The 20389-nt window shown below is 40.8% G+C and overlaps 4 protein-coding genes across 4 annotated transcripts; 1 reads left to right on the forward strand and 3 right to left on the reverse strand.

Annotated features, from left to right (window-relative positions):
* Window positions 1-1162: 1162 nt before the first annotated feature.
* On the reverse strand, window positions 1163-4592 carry ing4 (inhibitor of growth family, member 4). The gene is made up of 8 exons (XM_020093104.2): window positions 4503-4592; window positions 3951-4022; window positions 2787-2953; window positions 2542-2656; window positions 2327-2453; window positions 2099-2243; window positions 1321-1382; window positions 1163-1205 (listed from the first exon to the last, which is right to left on the reverse strand). The coding sequence occupies exons 1-8, from the start codon at window positions 4537-4539 to the stop codon at window positions 1166-1168; spliced, it is 765 nt and encodes a 254-aa protein (XP_019948663.1). The 5' UTR covers window positions 4540-4592; the 3' UTR covers window positions 1163-1165.
* A 720-nt stretch (window positions 4593-5312) lies between these two features.
* On the reverse strand, window positions 5313-11070 carry nop2 (NOP2 nucleolar protein homolog (yeast)). The gene is made up of 16 exons (XM_020092960.2): window positions 10936-11070; window positions 10171-10298; window positions 10013-10055; window positions 9874-9938; window positions 9146-9501; window positions 8754-8973; window positions 8465-8667; window positions 8249-8338; window positions 7851-7938; window positions 7603-7743; window positions 7326-7465; window positions 7139-7228; window positions 6920-7042; window positions 6709-6806; window positions 6468-6604; window positions 5313-6012 (listed from the first exon to the last, which is right to left on the reverse strand). The coding sequence occupies exons 2-16, from the start codon at window positions 10274-10276 to the stop codon at window positions 5603-5605; spliced, it is 2310 nt and encodes a 769-aa protein (XP_019948519.2). The 5' UTR covers window positions 10277-10298; window positions 10936-11070; the 3' UTR covers window positions 5313-5602.
* A 613-nt stretch (window positions 11071-11683) lies between these two features.
* emg1 (EMG1 N1-specific pseudouridine methyltransferase) lies at window positions 11684-13424 on the forward strand. Its single transcript, XM_020093110.2, has 5 exons — window positions 11684-11887; window positions 12011-12112; window positions 12310-12451; window positions 12555-12760; window positions 12844-13424. The coding sequence occupies exons 1-5, from the start codon at window positions 11738-11740 to the stop codon at window positions 12955-12957; spliced, it is 714 nt and encodes a 237-aa protein (XP_019948669.1). The 5' UTR covers window positions 11684-11737; the 3' UTR covers window positions 12958-13424.
* Window positions 13209-19999, reverse strand: kel (Kell metallo-endopeptidase (Kell blood group)). The gene is made up of 18 exons (XM_020092956.2): window positions 19704-19999; window positions 18216-18486; window positions 17861-18136; window positions 17655-17776; window positions 16959-17117; window positions 16794-16865; window positions 15977-16165; window positions 15737-15897; window positions 15547-15640; window positions 15358-15453; window positions 15167-15265; window positions 14999-15076; window positions 14451-14557; window positions 14293-14382; window positions 14139-14206; window positions 13825-13985; window positions 13642-13731; window positions 13209-13561 (listed from the first exon to the last, which is right to left on the reverse strand). Exons 1-18 carry the CDS (start codon window positions 19806-19808, stop codon window positions 13415-13417), a joined length of 2385 nt encoding a protein of 794 aa, XP_019948515.2. The 5' UTR covers window positions 19809-19999; the 3' UTR covers window positions 13209-13414.
* Between the last annotated feature and the right edge of the window lie 390 nt (window positions 20000-20389).

Raw genomic sequence — 20389 nt, forward strand, 5'->3', positions numbered from 1 at the left:
TTCAGTACTAACTGGCTGCTGGGAGTCCCAGGTATTTATCTTGTAGGGTCGTTAGGAGTCTGAGAGGCTGGACCCACTCCGTCGTTGGGAGTCGTTGACCCACCCGCCCCCTGAGAGTCATGTGTCCTAAGGTGTGAATTGTAGTAAAAGTGGAGACTGTATTGTATGTGGCTGATAGGAGGCGTCTTCAACCTCCTCCTCTACTCAGATGGCCTCATTCACTCCTCTTTCAAACCATCTGTCAAAGATGGGTGGGTCCAGCCTCTCAGGTAACCTCAACGACTCCTAACGAGCCTACAAACTGGGACTCCATCAGTTAGTACTGAAGAAACCTCTTGTATGATCAGGGAAACGTCTTCAAGAAACCCAACCAAGTCCAGTCGACCTGTTTGTAGCACTTGGATGAGCCAGATGAAAAACTAAATGCAGCGTGATGAAACAACAGACACACAGGAAGACACAGGCAGGTTTTTTTGAGGTAGTAGCTGTATTCAAATGATTGAGAACACAATCAACCTCTCGGCCCTGTACCAATGTTTCAGCTACAAATGACAATACTTTTCACGAAATATGTTTCTTTCTATACGGCACTCAATCAAATGTTAGAAATGAAATGGTTAAACTCACTACAACAGATGACTAATACTGTCTTGATGCAGCATTTGTCTTCATCTTCCTTTGTCCGCTTGTTACACTTCAAAAAGTAATACTACTTTCCCAAGCCTAAGCATAAAAAACTAACTTTACAACAAAGCAAAAAAAAGGCTGCCAAACCATTCTCAGGGAAAATTCCCTAAATTTTGTAGTCATACATGTAAATACAGAATAGAGTATCATGGAAACTGTTAAACCATTAGGGGTTTCTGTAGTGTTCATTTTTCACTCATAAAAGAAAATGTAAAAAATAAAATACACAATAAGAGCACCAAAAGTAACACAAAAAATATCCAAATAGTTTTAAACAGTTACAAAAAAATATTTAAATATCATTGTAACCACTTGGCTCCTTCACAAACTGCATCCGACCAAGGCAAATTACACACTGTAAGCACCAAATGTTAAAGAATATGAGAAAGAAAAAGTCTGAGTAACTAATGAAGAAATGCTCTTCTCAATTTCCATCTGATTCGTGTCCACACCTTTGTTTCAGGACAGCGAGGTGTTTTTATTTTCTCTTTCTGTCTTGGGAGCATCTTGGACAATACCTGCATAACATGAATGAAAAAACATGCATAAGTAGTTAGGGTGATTGGCTTAAATGAGCAGCAATTCACACATTGACAAGAGACAATACATTGCAGTTTTAGTTTAGGCTCGTACCATTTTCCTCTTGGTTTGGTTGTCAGGCCCACACATGCAAAATGGAACCATTCAATGGAGCACTGGAGAAAAGAAAAAAACAGACAAAGCACTGTTACGTGTTCTGCAAATGGGGCAAACTGGAGAGACAAAACAAAACACTTGATCAAAATCAATCTTTTCACAGGGAAACATCACAATATGTGCAGTGTTTATTTTTTTCTATGTCATTTGTGACCTTATCCACTGAGGAAGAGGAGCAGAACTTTATGTACAATTAGTGATTACTGACATTTCAAATGACTACAAATTCTGTTTACTGTAATAAATTGTATCTTTGAATGTGGTGGTTGAAGGTCACATGGAATTAAGTAATATAATTTCTGTCTGTTAGATGTTTCTTTTGTGAAATTATTTTCCTTTATTTTACTGATGGATAATATTATTGGGAATATTTTAAATTTCAATCAAATAAAACATAATTACAGACTTCTAAGCGATGCATCTGACCAGAAGAAGGAAAAAAAAACTGACATAGAATCCTCAAGGCACAATACTGCATATAAAATGTATTATGATGATCATTGTAATTATAATTGATTAAAAGACAAGACTTTATTGTCCCAGAGGGAAAATTTGTAAAAATGAAGACTAATGTCAGTGTCCATTAGCATTTATTTGTACTTAAAATTCTCAAATCAAATTCTTCACATGAAGAAATACCTGTTTAACACAGAAACATGAGAATCAGAGATTTGGGGAAATTACACATGTGAACTGAGACAAAATGAAAACTCACATCAGTGTTGTCACAGCCAATCATCTCGCCATAAGAGACCTGATGGCACAGACAGTAGGTGGGTTCATTGGGGTCCACCGGCATGTCCAGCACATCAGATGGATGCACATTCCCGAAGTTGGCGGAAGGGTTGTTGAATTCCCCTCTGATGGGCCGAAAATATTTCAATTAGAAAACAATCATAAAGCTAACGAAGGATTATTAACTTTGAAGACAAACACAACGTACGGCTGAAGGAGTTTGACTTTCTTCTGTGCAGTCTTGGGACTGCTATCTTCATCTGAACTCTTCACTTTAGACCGTGTTTTAGCCATCTTCTTTTCCTTCTGTCTCGAGTCACCTGGATTGACACAAACTTCAAAGTACACAAACAACAGAGAATGGATTTAAAACATGTCCCATGCTATCATTACAAAAAGGACATAATCAAAATGCATAAGCACCTTTTTTCCCCTTACTGGAGGTGGAATCATAGTCTGTGCTCTCAATCTGCTTTTCCTTCAGGTCAGCTTCAAACCGCGCCAGGTCTGTGTCAAGACGTCTGATGTGCTTGTCAACCTGAAACATACACAACTTCAGCAGACTGATTGTAGTGCATACATCATTTACATCCATATTGCCCTGGTTATTATTCTACTTGCATTACCGACAAATGTGCCTGAAACAGTTAATCTGTGAGGATACTAACCATTTCATAGGTCTGCATGGCCAGTTGCACCTTATCATCTCCGAACTCCTTGCATTTACTGTAAGACTGCTGAATCTGCCTCAATATGGACAGCTTTTGCTCAGAGGAAAGAGTCCGAGCATTGGCTGTGTATTCCTTAGCCAGAGAGTCTATCTGTCCTTTTAGATCTAAAAAGACACAAGGAGTAAAACTTCAAAAACCACATAGAAATGTGATATCACTGTTGACAATTAACACTATCAACTATTCATGTCCTGGGTAGCTCATTGCTATTCTCTTTTTACCTGCCCCAGCAAGTCGGCCCTGGATCCAACAGTGTGGCTCAAATCACGCCCATTTTAACATCATCTTTGGCTCTAATTTTATTTTTAACAGCTTTTTTCTCTTGTGAAGCACTTTGTGACTCTGTTCTGTGAAAGGTGCTGTATTAAACACACTATTTACTTAATTACTTACTTTAAGATCATTAAAGGGACAATATGTTTTAAAATAAATGGAACTGTTCTTTCTTTGTTTAACAAGCATGGATGATCATTTCATTTATGCCTATAAATAGCACATGTTGGGCATTAAAGGAAATAGGGATAACTGGCAAATCATTTTGTGAATTTCAACATCACTAACAACTTATCATGCTAAACTGACAGAGGTAAATTGTGAGTAATGTTTACAAATCATTGGGATGTGTAATGTACCAGTTTACTACTGTTCAGGAGTTCCCAAACTATTTGGCTTGAAAATATCTAATGTTTACTTATGACCCCTCATCACACAAATATAAGTTTCAAACACGCCATCATCCCTCTGTCCATAACAGCCCTTGTAGATGATCATGTGGTGAATGGATGTATTAGTTGTTTTTGATTGTTATACAGAAGACACTGTGATGTTCAAGGCAGAGTTACCACTGAGGAAAAGAAAAGTATTCAAATATATTGAATATTTTGCACAAACACTTTCATATCCGTTTATTCATCTTGTGACTCAGACTTAACTTGGGATCCTCTGAAGGACCCTGACCCCCCTGTTAGGAATTAATTGACCATCATTTTTATAAAATTGGACATAGACGTGAAGGTAACAGGGTTGATTTCTAACTGTGGGGCAGAGAACTTGTGTTTTGCTGTTTGTGGTTCGATATCCACACGTATTTCTTTGTCTCACCCTCTGTGCGTTGATCTAGATCCCTCATCAGATTGAAGTTTCTCTGCAGCTCAAACGGGAGGTTCTCTATGCCTGGAGGAGTGAAAGAGAACAAAAGCAGTGATCAATCCCGGTTTCACAGAGATCAACGTGAAACAACTGTGGAAACAGGATGGGTACATTTCATGTGCGAACTGGAGATTAGGTTGCTGTTAACCTTAGCTTTTAAACTAGCCGGTCGGTAACGGCAGTGGACACAGGCCACACACACAAATGTGCTCGAGCAAATAACTAATACTAAGTGGAAATAGTGAGTACAATGTGTGTGTGTGTGTGTTTGTGTGTGTGCTGCTCGGCGGCAGACAGCATCCTTTCTTAGCTACAGTGCGACGCGTTATTCCAGCAAATAGACTGAGCCTCAGCGCGCCGACCGCGAGGAAACGGTCACAGCGTTTTTTCACACACTGGCGGGTTGACAAAGAGCAACAACACTGGACGACACACAGCACGTAGGGCAAGTATGAGGGTGGAAACGTGTTTCTAGCGTGTTTAAATCACGATAAAAGCGCTTACTGTCCAAATAATGCTCCAAATACATCCCCGCCGCCATCTTGGAAAATGTAAACACCGCAGCTTCCTGTCCGGGATGGAGCGACGTGATTGGCTGATCCGACTGTCTCTATAAAAACTTTACAATCCAAACTATTTTATTATTTTATTATTTTTAAATGCATTATAGATCTATTCAATACTAGAAGAGATACTGGCTCTGCAGTACATATACAGATCAAAACTTTAATATATATATATATAAAGTAAAAATATGTTAATAGGGTTCAATATATGTATTTATTAGCTATATCAAATACATCCTGAATATCTTAAATTATGAATTTTCCCATTGACATTATGACTGTGACTAGTCTGAGTTGTGATAGCATTGTGAAACCACATTTAAATTCACTAGATACAGATTTTTATTCAGATCTACACCAGATTAAACAGTCATAAATATCAGTCTCCAAAAAAAGACAGATTTTGTTTTCACCCAGATACTTTTTTTTTATTATTGTTTGAAAAACCAACAAAAATGTCACATAAATTACATTGAAAACAAATCTAGAATCTGTCCATGATCTGGTCCCCAACCAAATTTGTATTGGCTTTTCAGGTCTTTCCCTCCTCCTCATGGAAATCAGCTGGGCATCTTTTTTATAGTCCTGCAAAGAAAATATCAAACAAACGCAGACAAAACCACAACCTTCTTTATGGAGGTGATAGAGATTGTCGGATGGCGCCTGTTAGACGGTGTGTGATGACAACACTACAGAGGAACCAATAAGACAAAACCTCCAACTGATAAATGATGAATCAAACAAGTGCTGAGAAAAATATCTTAAAATTTATTTTGTCTCACAGATTTCTAGAAGTCGTCTCAACTTGCATTTAAATCAACAAACACGATGAATATTCTGTAATACAAATAAAAAAAAAGGGGAAAAGATGAAACTCATATGAGAACAGATCATCGTTGACCAGCCAAATCCGTCTGTACATGGTCATGTTACAATTATGTTTGACACTTATGTACCCCAGGCTGAAGAGAGGAGGGTCTGGAACAGAGCTGTTCAAAGCTCTCACATTACACTTCAACACACTGTTTACAATGTCACTCACTCTTGTTTTTCCAACATGCGCTTCAACTTTCTGAATTTATTCTTTCCCATTCTCTTCTTGGCCTTCATGGGGGATTTTTTCTTGCCCTGTTTTTTCTCAAATTTCCCCCCTTGTTTTTTGTTGCCCTTAGATGCTTTAGTCTGCTCAGTTTTCTTCGCTGCAGGCTTCTTGGCCTCTGACCCTTTCACAGTCTCTACATCCATCTTGGCGATCTTTGCCTTTTTTGGTCCGGTGGGTAAGTCCTTTTTGCCTTTCGGCTGGCCTGGTGTTCCGTTGGTTTGGGCTTTTCCCTTTAGGACGCCTGCTTTTCCAGGGACAGCCTTGTTGGTCTTGTCGGTTTTGGATGGTTTAGTCTGAGGAGATTCTGCAACTGCTGTCGACTCAGAAGCCTCTGAATTCTCTCCTTCTGTATAAGTAACAGATACAGAGGGTTAGTTTATGATAAACAAGGAATATCATGAATAAATCAGTTTGGTCCACAGAAGCCATAACCATACTTTGCTTTAGTATAAAAAAAGCCTTGAATCACTGTTGCTACAATTACGCCTGCTGAGTTTTCGTGACCCTAAAACTGAGACATTTGGAAACGGTATTAGCTCCTTTACAAGCGCTGATGGCAAACGCTGTTAACACTAACCGCAACAGTTCCACCTCATCGTCGGTCCAAGAAAAGAAAACCTTGCTTGTTGTTTCTTATTCCTTGTTATTTCTTATTTGCCGTAAGTACGTAAACAGCAACAGAGTAGAAGATCTGCTGATGGGTGTTATTACTGATACAAGGCTAAAACTCTTGTGTGGACAGAGATGGGTTTAAAACAAAAACGTACAATCATTGATGTGGACACAACAAAATCACGTTACCTTTCCCTGCTGGCTCGGTTGGAACCACGTTGGAGAACTTCTTCAGCTTGGCCACAAAAAACCCGTCCATATTGTGGGAATGAGGATAAAATCGCCGAGTGAGTCGCAGAGACGGGTGGAATCTTCGTTCTCTGAACCTTAAAGAATAGAATAATAAATGTTGTGTTGAATATCAAAGTATTTTCTTGTCAGTAACTTACAAACCTGGTAAAAACCCACAAACATTGATGATCTCATTTACCTGGTGAAACCTTCCTTGCCAAAGTCAAGTCCTGTGGGAACTAATTTGACGTTTCTTTTCTTCAGAGCGTAGTCCACCACCCATTCATTCTCCTCCACCTAGAGGAACACATTTCAATCAAGGTCCAAACCTTCCTGCCACATTATCTGCAACATACTCATAATAATTGAATGCAAAGCAGAATTTTTTTTTTTTTTTAATTCCCACTTACCATTATTGAACATGTACAGTAGACCACATATCCTCCTGAGGGTGATGCAGCATTGACAGAGTCTATGGCAGAAAGGATCAGCTCTTTCTGCAGGTGAGCAGAGCGCTGGATGTCTGCCTCATCCTGTCAGGAGGAGGATCACAGGTACCAAGTATTAAAAGTTAAACTTAAAATCCAAAGTATGCATCTTCACAGGTGAACATGTAAAAGGTGGTTTACCTTGCTGGTCTTCACAGCTGGATCTTTAGCGATGACTCCTGTGCCTGAGCACGGAGCGTCGAGCAGCACTCTGTCAAACCCACCCATCACCTGTCCGCAAAAAACAAGTCAGTCCAGTTAATAAAACCCTAGAGTAAACGTAGTGAACCATGGAGATAATCTTTTTCTGTGGATGTGTGGTTGTTACCTTTGGGAACCGCCGGCCATCGTAGTTGCAGACCACAGTGTTGGTGACGCCCAGACGGTGGATGTTTCCAACCACGCTCTTCAATCGATCAGCGTTAGCATCATTAGCCACGATCACCCCAGTGTTTCTCATCAGCTGAGCTAAAGGTGAAACGTTCACATTGATGTCATTATTTTCTTTATGCTGAAAATAATAGTTTTTGCTAAGTAATCGATCAACACAAATTTAATCTGCAACTATTTTAAAATTAAATAAATAAATCCAGTCAAATTCTTACCAATATAGGTGGTCTTGCCCCCCGGAGCTGAACTCATGTCCAACACTAACTCTCCCTCCTGTGGAGAAAGAGCCATGACCGGCAGAAAACTGGACGCTCCTTGCAGCATGTACTGACCAGACAGGTACTCTGGTGTCGCACCTGTTTAAAAAATAAAAGGTTTACAGTTAAAGCTTGTGACGCCACAGTTGGGTCTCAGATATTCTCCAATCAAGTCTGATCTTTGATAAGAATGTACTGAAACTCACCGACAGGTACTGAGGAGTCATAGATCACCAGACCCACTTTAGACCATTTCCCCAGTGGATCCAGGTTCACTCCTCTGTTGATCAGGGCCTTAAAAAGAAAAACACCATGTTGGGCATGTGAACACTTCAAGGAAGCATTTGAAAGCAGTCACGTAATTTATCTTTATATACAATCCAAGGTCTGAATCAAATGCTCCCACTTTTATTTTTCAGAAAATCCTATACAGAGCAATTTTTGTTCTGCGACTGTTTTAGAGCCAAACTTTAATGATACTTCCCCTTGGACAAATCGTTTGATTAAATCTTATAATAAACTTGAGGACATAATTTGAGCTTTTTAGTGAGTTGACCAACAAAAAACCCCAATAATCCTGAAACACTGTAATGGGAACCGTTACCTGTGCAAGGTCTCGCCTCCTTGTTTTCAGTGTGTTTGTCCGGATAGTGACGGGTCTATGAATTTCATTGGCCTCAAGGAAATCAACCAGCTGTCAACAGGAAAAATAAAAAGATTTATGGAGAAACTAGTACAACACATCAACTGATGTAATCGCAATAAGAACTTCTGAATTTGTGAGGAAACGCTTTCCTCTGTCCCACAGGAGAACACACACCTCTGAGAGAGGGAAGAGGTCGATCAATTTCTCAATGAGGAAGTCGTTGTAGCTGTAGTAGGTGCAGAGATCTTTCTTCAGCAGAGAGATGTACTCTGTTCTGTCTTTCCCCTCCTCGCGCTTTGTTGAGAAATTACAAAGGACGTCGATGTTGTCTTTTATTCTCTGATGAATTTCTTTCAGGTCCACAGACAGGAAGACGCCTTAAAAACAAAGACAGAAGCTTTAAGTGTTTGAAAGAGTTTTTGTGATTCTGAATCTTACTGGAAAACAAATGTTGACCACTCACCTTCCTTCTCACTCTCCTCTGCTCCAGGAAGCCTAAATTTATCCATTTCATCCATGTTGGCTTGGACTGTGTCTTCCTCATCCATGTCTTCATCTGATTTCTCTTCCGCTACATCGTCTTTGTCGTCATCTTCCTCATCATCATCATCTTCGTCACTCTCTAGTGCCAAGGTTTCCTTCAGCTTTTTGTCTTTCTTTGCTGCACGCTCGATAGGAAGGAGCTAAATGTGAAACAACAGCAAAGGACACAATTCATCACAAAATCAAAATAATTATACATTAACCACATAAACGCTCCTCATACTTTATATGATGACTTATCTACATTAATCTGGAGCTTCTATAACAAAACCAGGGATTGTATCTGTAAACTGCGGTGGTGGTTTCACATACCTCCTCTCCATCGCTTTCTTCTTCTGCTGCTTCTCCACTGCCGTCATCAAGAGTTCCATAGTCATCAACCATTTCTTCATCGTCGTCGTCATCATCATCATCTTCAGCATCATCATCATCCTCCTCAGCATCATCATCCTCCTTTTCCTCCTCCACTGGTTTAATTTGGGATTTTGCACCTTTCTTTCCTTGGTCTTTTCCTCCTTTCTTCATCTGTTGCTGCTCCACCTTCTCCTCTTCTTCTTCATCCTCCTCATCCTCCCAGTGTTCATCACTGTCGTCCTCGCTTTCAGCTTCATCCATCTTGCGCTTCCTTGTTGATGGTTTCAACCATTTACTGTTCTCATCAGTGAATCCTTTAGAGAGAGGCAGGGAAACAATACAAGAGATAAAAACATACATTAAATATCTATTTGACAATTTTTCTGTCTTGTTGAGAATTTCTTTTCCCTTATAAATTGCATTTTTAGGCACCATCCATATTTTGATAATCCAGCAACTGTGATCATGAAGCCATAATTTGTACGAAATGTTGTGCTTGATTAAAGCTTCTTGAATCAGCACTGCATTAGATCATCGTTGTGCTTATTGTCTACACCCTGACACCCACAGAAGGAGGTAAGCTATTGCTTCCACATTTTGTTATTTTTATATAAATCAATTATAAACCTATTATCTGTGACAACAGATGAAGGTTCAGAGAAAACAATCACTGAAAATGATGTTACCTGTCTTGGTCTTTTCCTCAGCAACATCTTCAGGCTTTTTCAAATTCTGGACTCTCTTTGCAGCTCTGGAAAATAAAGACCGTTAAGCAACTTGCAAACAGAGTGATGTTTCATTTTATGTAATCAGTCAAGCTCGTACCTTTTCCTGCCTCTACTTGACAGACGTTTTGGTTCAGTATCCTCTGCAAACAAGAAACATATCTTGGTGAACAAGCTTAGATGATGTTTCACGGTCCATTACATCCCCACAGTGAATACATGTGTAATAGAAAAGCTGTCAGAATAGACAATACTCACCATCAGTTATAAACTTGGCCAACTCGTTCTCTGCTCCCTGTTGTTTCCTGGATTTCCTCCCAGGTCCTCTTTTCACCTTGTTGGTGGGATCCAACTTCCGACCCATGACTCTGAGCTACACAGGTTCCCTGAAAAGCAGCAGTTAGCAGGGATCTGTTTTAGAGAAATCTGACCAGTTCCAACAAAAACATGGTGTTAAAGCTCTCTCAGTGGTGAGCACATTTTCAAACGTATATTTAATAGAATATCATTGTTAAATCTCTGCTAAATTAGGGCTAAAATATGGGAATATCTTTAAGGAAATTGGTAGATTAAAGTGTTTGTAAATTGATTGAATTGTAAAAAAAAAAACTATGACCTAATACCTCTCATTAGCCACGTATGGCAGGAGACAAACTGTAAGTGTTAGGATGATGTCACACAAAACAAATACTGTTTATTTGAGTGTCTAGTTAAGATGTGGATGAAATTTGCAAACTGAGATTTGGAGATTTATCAGAATTATGACAGATTAAAATGTGAATGCCACTGAATCTATTCCCCAGTATCATGTGTTTATCTGTGGCTGGAGACACTATGAGCCACTTCATAAAATCCAACCTGACTATTACTGAGACGTTGCAGAGGCAGATTCACGTTGCTAGAAACTAAAGAGCATTTACACACCGACCAACACTTCACCTAACTCCGTGTGAGAGTTAGTAACAATAACACTGACTGAGTCTTTATCTTCTGAGCATCAGCGACATTTATTCACAAACTCACCAGCGGAGCTGTGACTTTCAATCCAACTCCCGTCCGTTCAGTGAGAGATTAAAACGTTCACACGTGAATTTTCCTTCAGCACGTTGTGGAGGAACATCCGGCGCACAGGAGTGACGTGACAATGGTGGCGACACAGACACAATCACGCGCATGGACTTTTTTAAGAGACACGTTTTGTGTTTATTATTATTTTTAATGTGGTGCATTTTTTTCTCTCGATATATTTATTAAAAGAAAAATACTAAGCACGGAACAATAATCGAAATTATATTAATAATAGTGATACTATTGATAATCATAGTAATTAATAATTGTTTTTGTTTGATCACAGTGGAAATATTAACTATAATTTTAAGTATTGTACATAGAAAATTACAATCAAAGTTTGAGGTTAATGAATAAATACTATTAAATGAAATAAAGGTGGTTTGATTTCTTAGTGTTTTATTACATTAGAATAGAATTTGTGATGCAGTCTTCTTCTTTGAGGGGATTTTATAAATTAAAATCAAAAGCTTATAAAATTATTTAGAAATGTTCTTTTTTAGAAATTGACATTCGAATTAAATAAATCCCACTATAACATTTACATTTAAAATAGAAAATAAATAAAAAAGCATGAAACAAAAAGTCTTCAAACAAGATTTAACTTTATTTTTCCAGCCCATAAACTGTTTATTAATCATTTAAAAAAAAAAAAAAGTTCTAATTTAATATATACGATATATTTAAATGTACTCGTGAACGCGCACATCCGCGCTGACGCACTCCGCCTGCGACAGTCACGCGGAGAGAAAGCAACATGGATGTTCCCATTAGCAAGAAGCGTGGCCTCGAACATTTGGACGAATATGAACCGAAACCGGCCAAACACCTCCGGAGCCTCCACGACCGAATGGCCGAGAGGAGACTGGTGGTGATCCTGGAGGGAGCCTCTCTGGAGACGGTGAAGGTAAAGAGTCCGCCGGCAGTGTGTGGTTGTCATGTCTGCTGCTACAACACTCATCAATACAGTTTCATTTAGTTTGCAAGTGAAGTGTTTGACAGTCGACATGTGTTCGTTTTTTTCCTCCAGGTGGGAAAAACATTTGAGCTGTTGAACTGTGACCAGCACAAGAACATGATCGTTAAAAGCGGCAGAGATCCAGGACACATTAGACCAGATATCACACATCAGGTACTGAGAACCTACCACTGCAACTGGAAGGGGCAAAAACCTGTGAACTGTAGCATTTAAGTATTTGTTCAGTTATGTACTTTGCATCAAAATATGATTAACTGATATAAATATAGGTAATTTTATTTAAGATATTGTTGTTTTTCATTGATACTGTATAAATATCTTAATAAATAACATGAATGATCTCTCACCAGTGTCTGCTCATGTTGATGGACAGTCCACTGAACAGGGCGGGTCTGCTGCAGGTTTACATCCACACAGAGAAAAACGCCTTAATAGAGATCAACCCTCAGACCCGCATCCCAAGAACCTTCACCCGCTTCTGTGGCCTTATTGGTAAACTACCTCCTCCGTTGTTTGGAGAAACATTCTTACATGCCCGTGTCATCGTTTCTCACATCTGTTCCTCGTCTCTCTCTTCTGTCCTCTCCCACCTCAGTTCAGCTGCTGCACAAGCTGAGTGTCAGAGCGGCTGATGGTCCACAGAAGCTCCTGAGGATGATTAAAAACCCAGTGTCCGACCACCTGCCCCCCGGCTGCCCTCGCATCTCCACCTCCTTCTCTTCAGGAGAAGCCATCTGCCCCCGGACTCTGGTGCCAGAGGGACCCGCTGCAGTGGTGATCGGAGCATTCGCACACGGAGCGGTGAGAGATGGCTTTACACTGCGGCTGATTTACTGCCCGAGGCTTCAAGTATCTGTGTTGCTGATCCCTGTGTCTGTCTTTAGGTGAAGGTGGACTATACAGAGAAGACCGTGTCCATCAGTAACTACCCGCTGTCTGCGGCGCTGACCTGTGCCAAGATGTGCTCGGCCTTCGAGGAGGTGTGGGGCGTCCTGTGACCAACAGTTATTGGACTACTGATGAGACAGTAGAATATGTGGACAATTATTTCACTAAGACTAAGAATGGACATGTCGGCACCCAATGTCTGTTTCACCAGTGAGGCCACGTGGACTACAGACATATATTCAGTTTGGTGTACATGAGCCCTCATGTGGGAAATACTGTACATTTACATTTGTACCCAATTATCCCTTTCAATGTTTTTGTACCATTATCTATTGTAGCAACCGATTCCTGCACAGTTCCATTAAACTTAATGGTTCTATTGTGTCTTTTAATATTCTTGTATTGTAGTTTTGCTTTTAATGAATTTTATGTAAATGAAAACAAAACAGTTCAATTGACAGTACACACAAACACATCTTAGTCAAGGCAAGTACAAAAACACGTGTTTCACGGGTTGTTCGTCAATATTTCGTTGAACTGTTGTGAATATTGAGCAATAAAAACTCTTCAGCAGGTTTGTAATGAGTGTTGCTGGGTTTGACTGGGACACTGAAGGCTTGTGGGACACAGGTGCGATCTGGCACAAATGATCTTAATCAAGAAGGAGGGCTCCAAGGGCATGAACTCATGGAAGGGGTCAAAGTCACAGTTAGCCTGGAAAAAAATGACATGAAAAGAAACAAGATCAGTAGCTGAGAGAACGAAAGATTGAAGACAGTGATAAAAGTACAAACCTGAGAGAACGCTGAGAGGAACAGATGAGTGTGTGAGAGACCTGAGATGGAGGTGTCCCCCGGATGTTTCTGTAAACTCTGATGATAAGCCTGAGGAACGAGGGGGGGACATAATGCGGCTGCATGAGCTTCACAATGTTACTTGTTACAGGGAGAGAGCAAAGCCTGAAGATGGCTCCTCACCTGCAACGCTATCTGCAGCGCGGAGTACTGCACCCACACCTCCTGCCGCTGCGCTGACGAGAGAGAAAAGGCTCCACCTCTGCTTGCTTTTTCTGTCCCAGTGAGATAGTGAGTCCACACACATTCCCCCACAGCGTGCACCGTCTCACTCTGAGAGTAAACTACAACACAACAGACACATGGGGGTGATATTGTGGTAAACAATCTATAAGTTCAGTGTAGAGAATGCAGTTCTTTATTTCTGTAATGTAGTATATTTATAAAGTAATGACTGTGTGTGTAACACTGGCACAACAAATGTGAGCCTCTCTTACTGTCAGGCAGAAGCATGTGGAGGATGTCTTTGGCGATAAGGAAACCCGCCACACCATAATTCATTGCCCTGTTAAGAAACAGAAAAGATAGAAAGAGTATTGTAATGTTAAATAAATGATGATAATAATACACTGTCATGTGTCTACTCTGTACCTGGGATAGGTTGGATGGAAGAGAGGAGGGACAAACATTCCCATGGGAAAGAGGAGCTCAGAACCCAGAAGAAGTGGTGTGACGGACAGACTGAAAGAAATGAGAAAGGCTTCAACACATGCTCACAACTCAAATGGTAAATCTGATAAAACACTCACACATCGGGCGGCTCGCTCGGCTCAGACAAGAGTTTCCTGCGCCTCTTTTGCCACAAGGACAGTAGCTGGATATAGTTGGAGAAGAAGCTGTGAGTGCTCACCGACACCTGGAATCACAGGTTGTTGAGTCAGAGGAGATCTTTGTGTTCAGCTGTACTGCACTTAGCAGTTGGGACCGAAATATCTCCACCAAGGCCAACCAAGCAAGCAAAGCCAATAAAACAATGCAGGTCATGAAGACAGAATGATGGGTTGATGAAAAGACGAACCAAATCAAAGCCTAACCCCCAATATAACACATTTAAATCTTTTTTATTTGGATCAGCACCAAATTTCCCACACTCATAGATATCAGTCCCGTAAATATGCCTGGGTCTCAAAGATGCGTACTGATGGTTATGAATGAGGCCCCTGATCTTTAAAATAGGTGGAATCCTGAGCTCAACCACCTCTAAAGGCACATTGACCATTTCTATACTGTTGTTACCCACTGATGAATCTAAATCCTTGATAGTAATTCAAAAATTATTCTTGAACTAATTATTTACCGTAGAAAAAAGCAGGTCAAGCTCAGCATCTCCATAGATCTCACTTGGAATCCAGAGTCTTGGAATCAAGGTTTGAATCTGGAAGAAAACAGATAGCCGACACTAGAATATTTACAGAGCATAGTAAGAAAATAGAAGCACAATATCAATTCTTGCTTCATATTTTACCTTCGTCATAACAGACTGCAGAGACTCCAGATTTTTCCCTTTGAGTTCTTGTAATTTGGACTTGAAGGAGGAAAAGATATTCTCAATCATCTCCTCTGCCTGTAGAACAATAATAAACATCTTTAATACAAATCCTATCATCCTTATGACTCTTATAATTCAGGACTGAATTTAATCCTGTCCCTCGTCACCTCTCTGAGCGCCGTCCTCTCTCTGAGGAGGTGAGTGAGAACCGAGTCAAAGCCTCGCTCTGTCTCCAGCACGCAGTGTCTCCAGCGAGGAGCTGTCTGATGAGCAGTTCCACAAAGAAGACGTGACTCACACAAATCAATCAATCAATCAGTCAATCTGAAACGTTATTGCTTATCAATGTTACCCACAGACACATTCTTCTCTGTCTCAGAGAATCTGGAGTCCAGCGCAGGCATCAGCGTGTGCAGCAGGTTCAGGATCATGTACGTTTGCAGGGGGCCGCTGAGAGGTGGAATCAGATGAAGCAGCAAAGGGTCAAAGGGGAATGACTGTGCATGTTTGCTCATGTGTTGTCTCACGTCACATACAGTAGCACACCTGTTTCTCGGCTCATGCTTGTTCAGCCATTTCCCAATGATGGGGGACATGTGCACCACATAGGGCAAGTTGTGTACAAGGATGTGATCGTCTTCGATGAGGGGCAGTGGGTGGAAAGCGGCCTGCAGACAGCCCAACCAATCAACAGCAGGCGCCTGAATCTGTGGCAGCATTTATATGAAGAAATGTCATCACAGTTATTATAGACGTAAGCATTTAACGAGACGAGGCCTCCACTACCTGCAGCTCTTTGATGGACATACGCTGGTGGAGCTGTCCTTTTGCGAGGCGATACTGCAGAGGCGTCGCGGCCACGGCGAGCTCAGAGGACAGAGACATGAACAGGCCCACATGGATCATGCTGTTGCTGGGCGGGGCCCCCAACAAAGCCAGGTACCTCTGACATGTTGCCACGAAGGGACGTAATGTCTGCATGGAAAAGAGGCAGGAGGACGACACAGACAGAAATCTGTAAATATGTTTTGTAACATGATCAACTTAGTGTCATCATTTGTCTATTTGTTACACCTCCAGCAAGACGGATCACGGGTCAGGGCAGAACCCGTTATTGGTGCAGATCCAGATCATGGGGTGGATCCAGAAATGTCTTCCCCTTTTGGGCCTTGGTGGAGATAAGCACTCTATTCTAGTTACAGCATGACTACATGTTTTAAGGGACCTTTACTGTTTATTCTATTTCCTTTATTCCTTTTATAATTGTATGTTTTTTAATATTGCTTTTCTAAATTTGTATTGAATATATGACTATTTGATTGTCTTCAATATGGTATTTATGCTTTGGCAACACACGTGAATGTCATGCCAATAAAACTTACAAATCAAATTGAATTGATTAAGGATTGTATTAGTAGTGGGATGGATGAATGTTTCATGTATTAAATTGAAGTCACTAGTTTTCTCTCTCTCTCTTTTGGTCTCTTTGTCTTTTTTTTGTTCTTTCTCTGTTCAGACGTTTAAAAATATTATCTTGCCAGCATCAAAACACAGTTTAGCCAACATGCTAACAGGAGAAGAACATTAAACACTGAAACACAACCTGAGCTTTAACTTGAGATTTCTGCTTCATGCTGTTCCATTCAGTCGGGATCAGCAGATCTGGCTGATCGATCTGTTGATGAAGAGGAGACTTTGGTTAAGTAACAACACAGAGACTACTCCCACCAGCATTATAGATGCACAAACTCTCCTAAAAGACACTGGCCTGTATGTATCTTTTGATTCGCCCATGAGCAATTTCTTTGGGGTCTTTGCCCACGTAGAGGTTGAAGAATGGAAATGTGGCGTAGTCTCTCATCAGCAGACTCAGGGTGGAGTTGAAGTCAGTGTTATTCCACTGGCCTGATACTGCCCAACCTCCCAGCTGCACAGAGAAGTGAAGATTGAGGAGGAAATATTTGAATATAAAAATACACAAAACAACGTAATAACAGGTCTCTCACAAACAATGCTTCTGCCATCTGAGACAAACAGCAACAAATGCTTATCACAGTTTGCCAGTGGAGTTCTTTAAGTGCAGACATTAGTCCGAACCTGAAAGCTCACGGTTTTCCAATTTCTGAGTGTCTCCTGAGAAGCTGAACACCATGATAATAAAAGTCCAATGTATATTGAGGTAATGCTCATGAAGTGTGTAGAACAGTGAGGAGGTATAACACAAAATTGATCTACTTCAGATTTGCAAAATGTTTTGCTGATTATCAAGTGTTTGTTTAAACTGCAATGAAATAATAAAGTGACATTTATCCTGATAATTATCGATATCGACTTTTTTTCTTGACCTAATTTTTTTACCATGTCACCTAATGATGAGAACAGAGGCGGTGAGGGAACACTGACAACATGTTTTGGGGAATCATCAGCCAGGGCCTTGCTTGAAAACTGGATATGAGAGTCATACCTTCTGGATGAGTGTGAGGAAGGGCTCCACACCAGCAGTCTCTATAGATCTTGTGTCCAAACAGGAATGGAAGAAGCTTTTGGCCTTCTGCACAGCTGAACTGCTGGCGCTGTCATTCGATTCTGTAAAAAAAACACACAACTCAGTGACATGTAACACACTCACTATGCAGTGTTGAAGACATGAGAGGACATTTTCTTTGCTACCCAAAATCTCCCTGAGATACTGCAGCAGCACCGTTTTCCTGTCCATCATCTTCTCCTCTCTATGTGACCTTTGCCCTCTCCTCTCTGGCCATGCCGACTTTCCATTCTGGTTCTGTGGATGTCCAGGAATGCCCTGTCCTCTGTCTCTCCCCCGACTGTCTTGTGTGAGTCTGCCAGATCCACACGTGAACAAGAAGTAGTCACATGGCTCAGTGAAAGGATCAGCGGACAGTCGGGCCGAAGCCAACTGACAGGCCGAGGAGAGACATGGAGACACTGTAGGAAAGAGTGAGAGAAGAGTTAGATAAAGCAATCAGTAATAAGGTCTGAATTTAAACTGTCTCTGGAGGCCTACCAGTGCCTGGCTGATTATTGCTCCTATTTTGATTCTGGCGGATATAGAAAATTAATCCCAACAAGGCCGCACATAAGGAAAATCCCCACAAGAGGAGAAGCAGCCTTCGATGTTTCATCCACAGTGACATTGTTTGGGGCTGGTGCTCGAGGCCTGACTCTGACAGCTGTATCTCAGGCTGGAGCTGGGTCTCAGGGGGATCCTGGGTTGGGGGTGGCTGGACCCCCCTCTCAACTTCTGGCTGTGTAGATTCCTGGATTGATAGCTGAAGCTGGAAGTGAGCAGGTGAAAGCAGATTGTAAACGGGTTCACAAAAACACCATGATTCTGTTTCTTAAATATGAATATCTAAAGTATAGTAAATGGAATTTCTTCAAATAAATAACCAAATACTGCTCTGTGGTTGTATGTATCCACAAACCAGTGCAGTTCCAGTTTATATACATTTATACGTTTTCCAAAGTCATAAGAGGTCACCATGACTTTTGACCATTTGAAGAAATCCCTCAAGGGCAGATTTGAGATTTCCTGTTCAAGAGGACAAAAACATTTTTGTGAGGCCACTGTAACATTGAGGCTTGACCACCAAATTCCAATCAGTTAGTCTGTGAGTCTAAGTCAATGTTTGTGCAAAATTTGAAGAAATTCCTTTTAAGAAGTTCATGAGATTTTATGTTCACAAAGCAGAAACTGTGCTTTATGAGGTCAAAGGGAGCTTGACTTTTGTCCCACTAGATTAAAATAGGTTCATTCTTGAGTCCAAGTGAAAATTGAATTTTAATTTCCTCGAAGCGTTCTTGAGATATCATGTTCACAAGAATGGTTCAGTGTTTATCTCTGACCCGTCATCACAAGTTCCATTATGTATTTATGAGCTGTGAACGGTTCTTTCCTTCCCAGGCTTCATGAGAAATTTCCTTTTAATAAACATCTCCACTATTTCAAGCAAAGATTTGTTAGAAAAGCCAAAAAATTTAAGCAACATTTTGACTATTGTTTTTCTTCTTTTTTCTAATCAATCATCCGGTACCACCTCACAGGGCCACAGATCATTAATCTACAGGTCATCACTCAAACATTGAGACTGATGTGTCACCTCTACCACAAACACATCCATTATTTATAAGATTGATATTTCATGTTAGATATCTGCATTGACATTTACCTCACTGTTCAAAATAAGACTTTTCAGTTCAGTAGAATATCAGTGGCATGTTTGTGTCAGTGCCAAACTTACTGGAAAATGCTGATTAAAACAATTTCACTTTGCCTTTTGGCTCTCAACCTTATATTCGACAGTTTGAGCTCTGCAGACCTCACTCAACAACTTCAAAAAAACCTCCAAACTTGACTAATAAAATTTCCTTGGACGTCTCTGCTCCAGTTTCCATCAAGTAAAACCCACACTGGCCTCGTCACCATGTGAACACAGTAAACACGGCTTCATAACAACATGGCATGTTCTTTTACCTTCGGTGAAGTTCTTACCTCAAGCTCTATTGGAGTTTCACTCATTCTTAACATATGGACGTCACGCTGTGTGTTTCTCTGGCGTGTTGCATCTTCTTGTCTTTGACGTTTGATGTTTCTCATGTGAGCCTCCTCCTGCTGTCCCTCCGTCAAACAGCTGTCATCTCAGCCCTCTATCTCTTTTCATCACTCACTTCTCTCCTCATCTGACTCTGATAAAAACAACTCTGCAGGCTGCGTCTTCACTCTGCTCTCCACAGCCCAGATAATCAAGCATAGACTATGGTTTCACTCTGGGACATTCACAGATGGATGTTTTGTGGTTTGTGACTTCTAATTCTGGTTTGTATTTTCACTCGTCCACCTGTCTGCAGGGTCAGAGGCTTCCGAGCAGAGGCTGGTAAGTGAAGGCCAACACATCACTTTTTTTTTTGCTTACACATTGTTACACTGCATTGAATGGCGTGCGATGACGTCCGCTGTCGTCGCTTTCGTCATTATCAGCGCAACACATGGCTGCTAACAACTGATAGAGCAGTTTGGCATCCTGGAGGTCGTGTAGCGCATCATTGAGAGTCTCAGAGGAAACTCGTTTTATGGATGTCACATGGACAGAGAGAATGTGGTGACAGAAGTAAACACCTGTCGAAAACACTAGTTGACTCCTGAGTTCAAATAAATGTAGAAGTTAAAGATGAGAAAAC

The sequence above is a fragment of the Paralichthys olivaceus genome, chromosome 13 (assembly GCF_024713975.1).
Source record: "Paralichthys olivaceus isolate ysfri-2021 chromosome 13, ASM2471397v2, whole genome shotgun sequence".
Taxonomy (NCBI): domain Eukaryota; kingdom Metazoa; phylum Chordata; class Actinopteri; order Pleuronectiformes; family Paralichthyidae; genus Paralichthys; species Paralichthys olivaceus.

What these genes read in the sequence shown, in the direction of transcription:
- ing4 (XM_020093104.2), bottom strand. Translation starts at nt 4,539, where the DNA reads ATGGCGGCGGGGATGTATTTGGAGCATTATTTGGACA. An exon ending in CCATGCAGACCTATGAAATG is followed by an intron (nt 2,657 to 2,786) that starts GTTAGTATCCTC and finishes TGTATGTTTCAG; the next exon opens with GTTGACAAGCACATCAGACG. An exon ending in TTGGCTGTGACAACACTGAT is followed by an intron (nt 1,383 to 2,098) that starts GTGAGTTTTCAT and finishes TCTTTTCTCCAG; the next exon opens with TGCTCCATTGAATGGTTCCA.
- nop2 (XM_020092960.2), bottom strand. Translation starts at nt 10,276, where the DNA reads ATGGGTCGGAAGTTGGATCCCACCAACAAGGTGAAAAGAGGACCTGGG. An exon ending in ACCTCTTCCCTCTCTCAGAG is followed by an intron (nt 8,339 to 8,464) that starts GTGTGTGTTCTC and finishes TCCTGTTGACAG; the next exon opens with CTGGTTGATTTCCTTGAGGC. An exon ending in TGACTCCTCAGTACCTGTCG is followed by an intron (nt 7,744 to 7,850) that starts GTGAGTTTCAGT and finishes TTTTTTAAACAG; the next exon opens with GTGCGACACCAGAGTACCTG.
- emg1 (XM_020093110.2), top strand. Translation starts at nt 11,738, where the DNA reads ATGGATGTTCCCATTAGCAAGAAGCGTGGCCTCGAACATTTGGACGAA. An exon ending in GACCAGATATCACACATCAG is followed by an intron (nt 12,113 to 12,309) that starts GTACTGAGAACC and finishes ATCTCTCACCAG; the next exon opens with TGTCTGCTCATGTTGATGGA. An exon ending in GAGCATTCGCACACGGAGCG is followed by an intron (nt 12,761 to 12,843) that starts GTGAGAGATGGC and finishes GTCTGTCTTTAG; the next exon opens with GTGAAGGTGGACTATACAGA.
- kel (XM_020092956.2), bottom strand. Translation starts at nt 19,808, where the DNA reads ATGAGAAACATCAAACGTCAAAGACAAGAAGATGCAACACGCCAGAGA. An exon ending in AAACTCCAATAGAGCTTGAG is followed by an intron (nt 18,487 to 19,703) that starts GTAAGAACTTCA and finishes GCTCACTTCCAG; the next exon opens with CTTCAGCTATCAATCCAGGA. An exon ending in TCCTCACACTCATCCAGAAG is followed by an intron (nt 17,118 to 17,654) that starts GTATGACTCTCA and finishes TTCTCTGTGCAG; the next exon opens with CTGGGAGGTTGGGCAGTATC.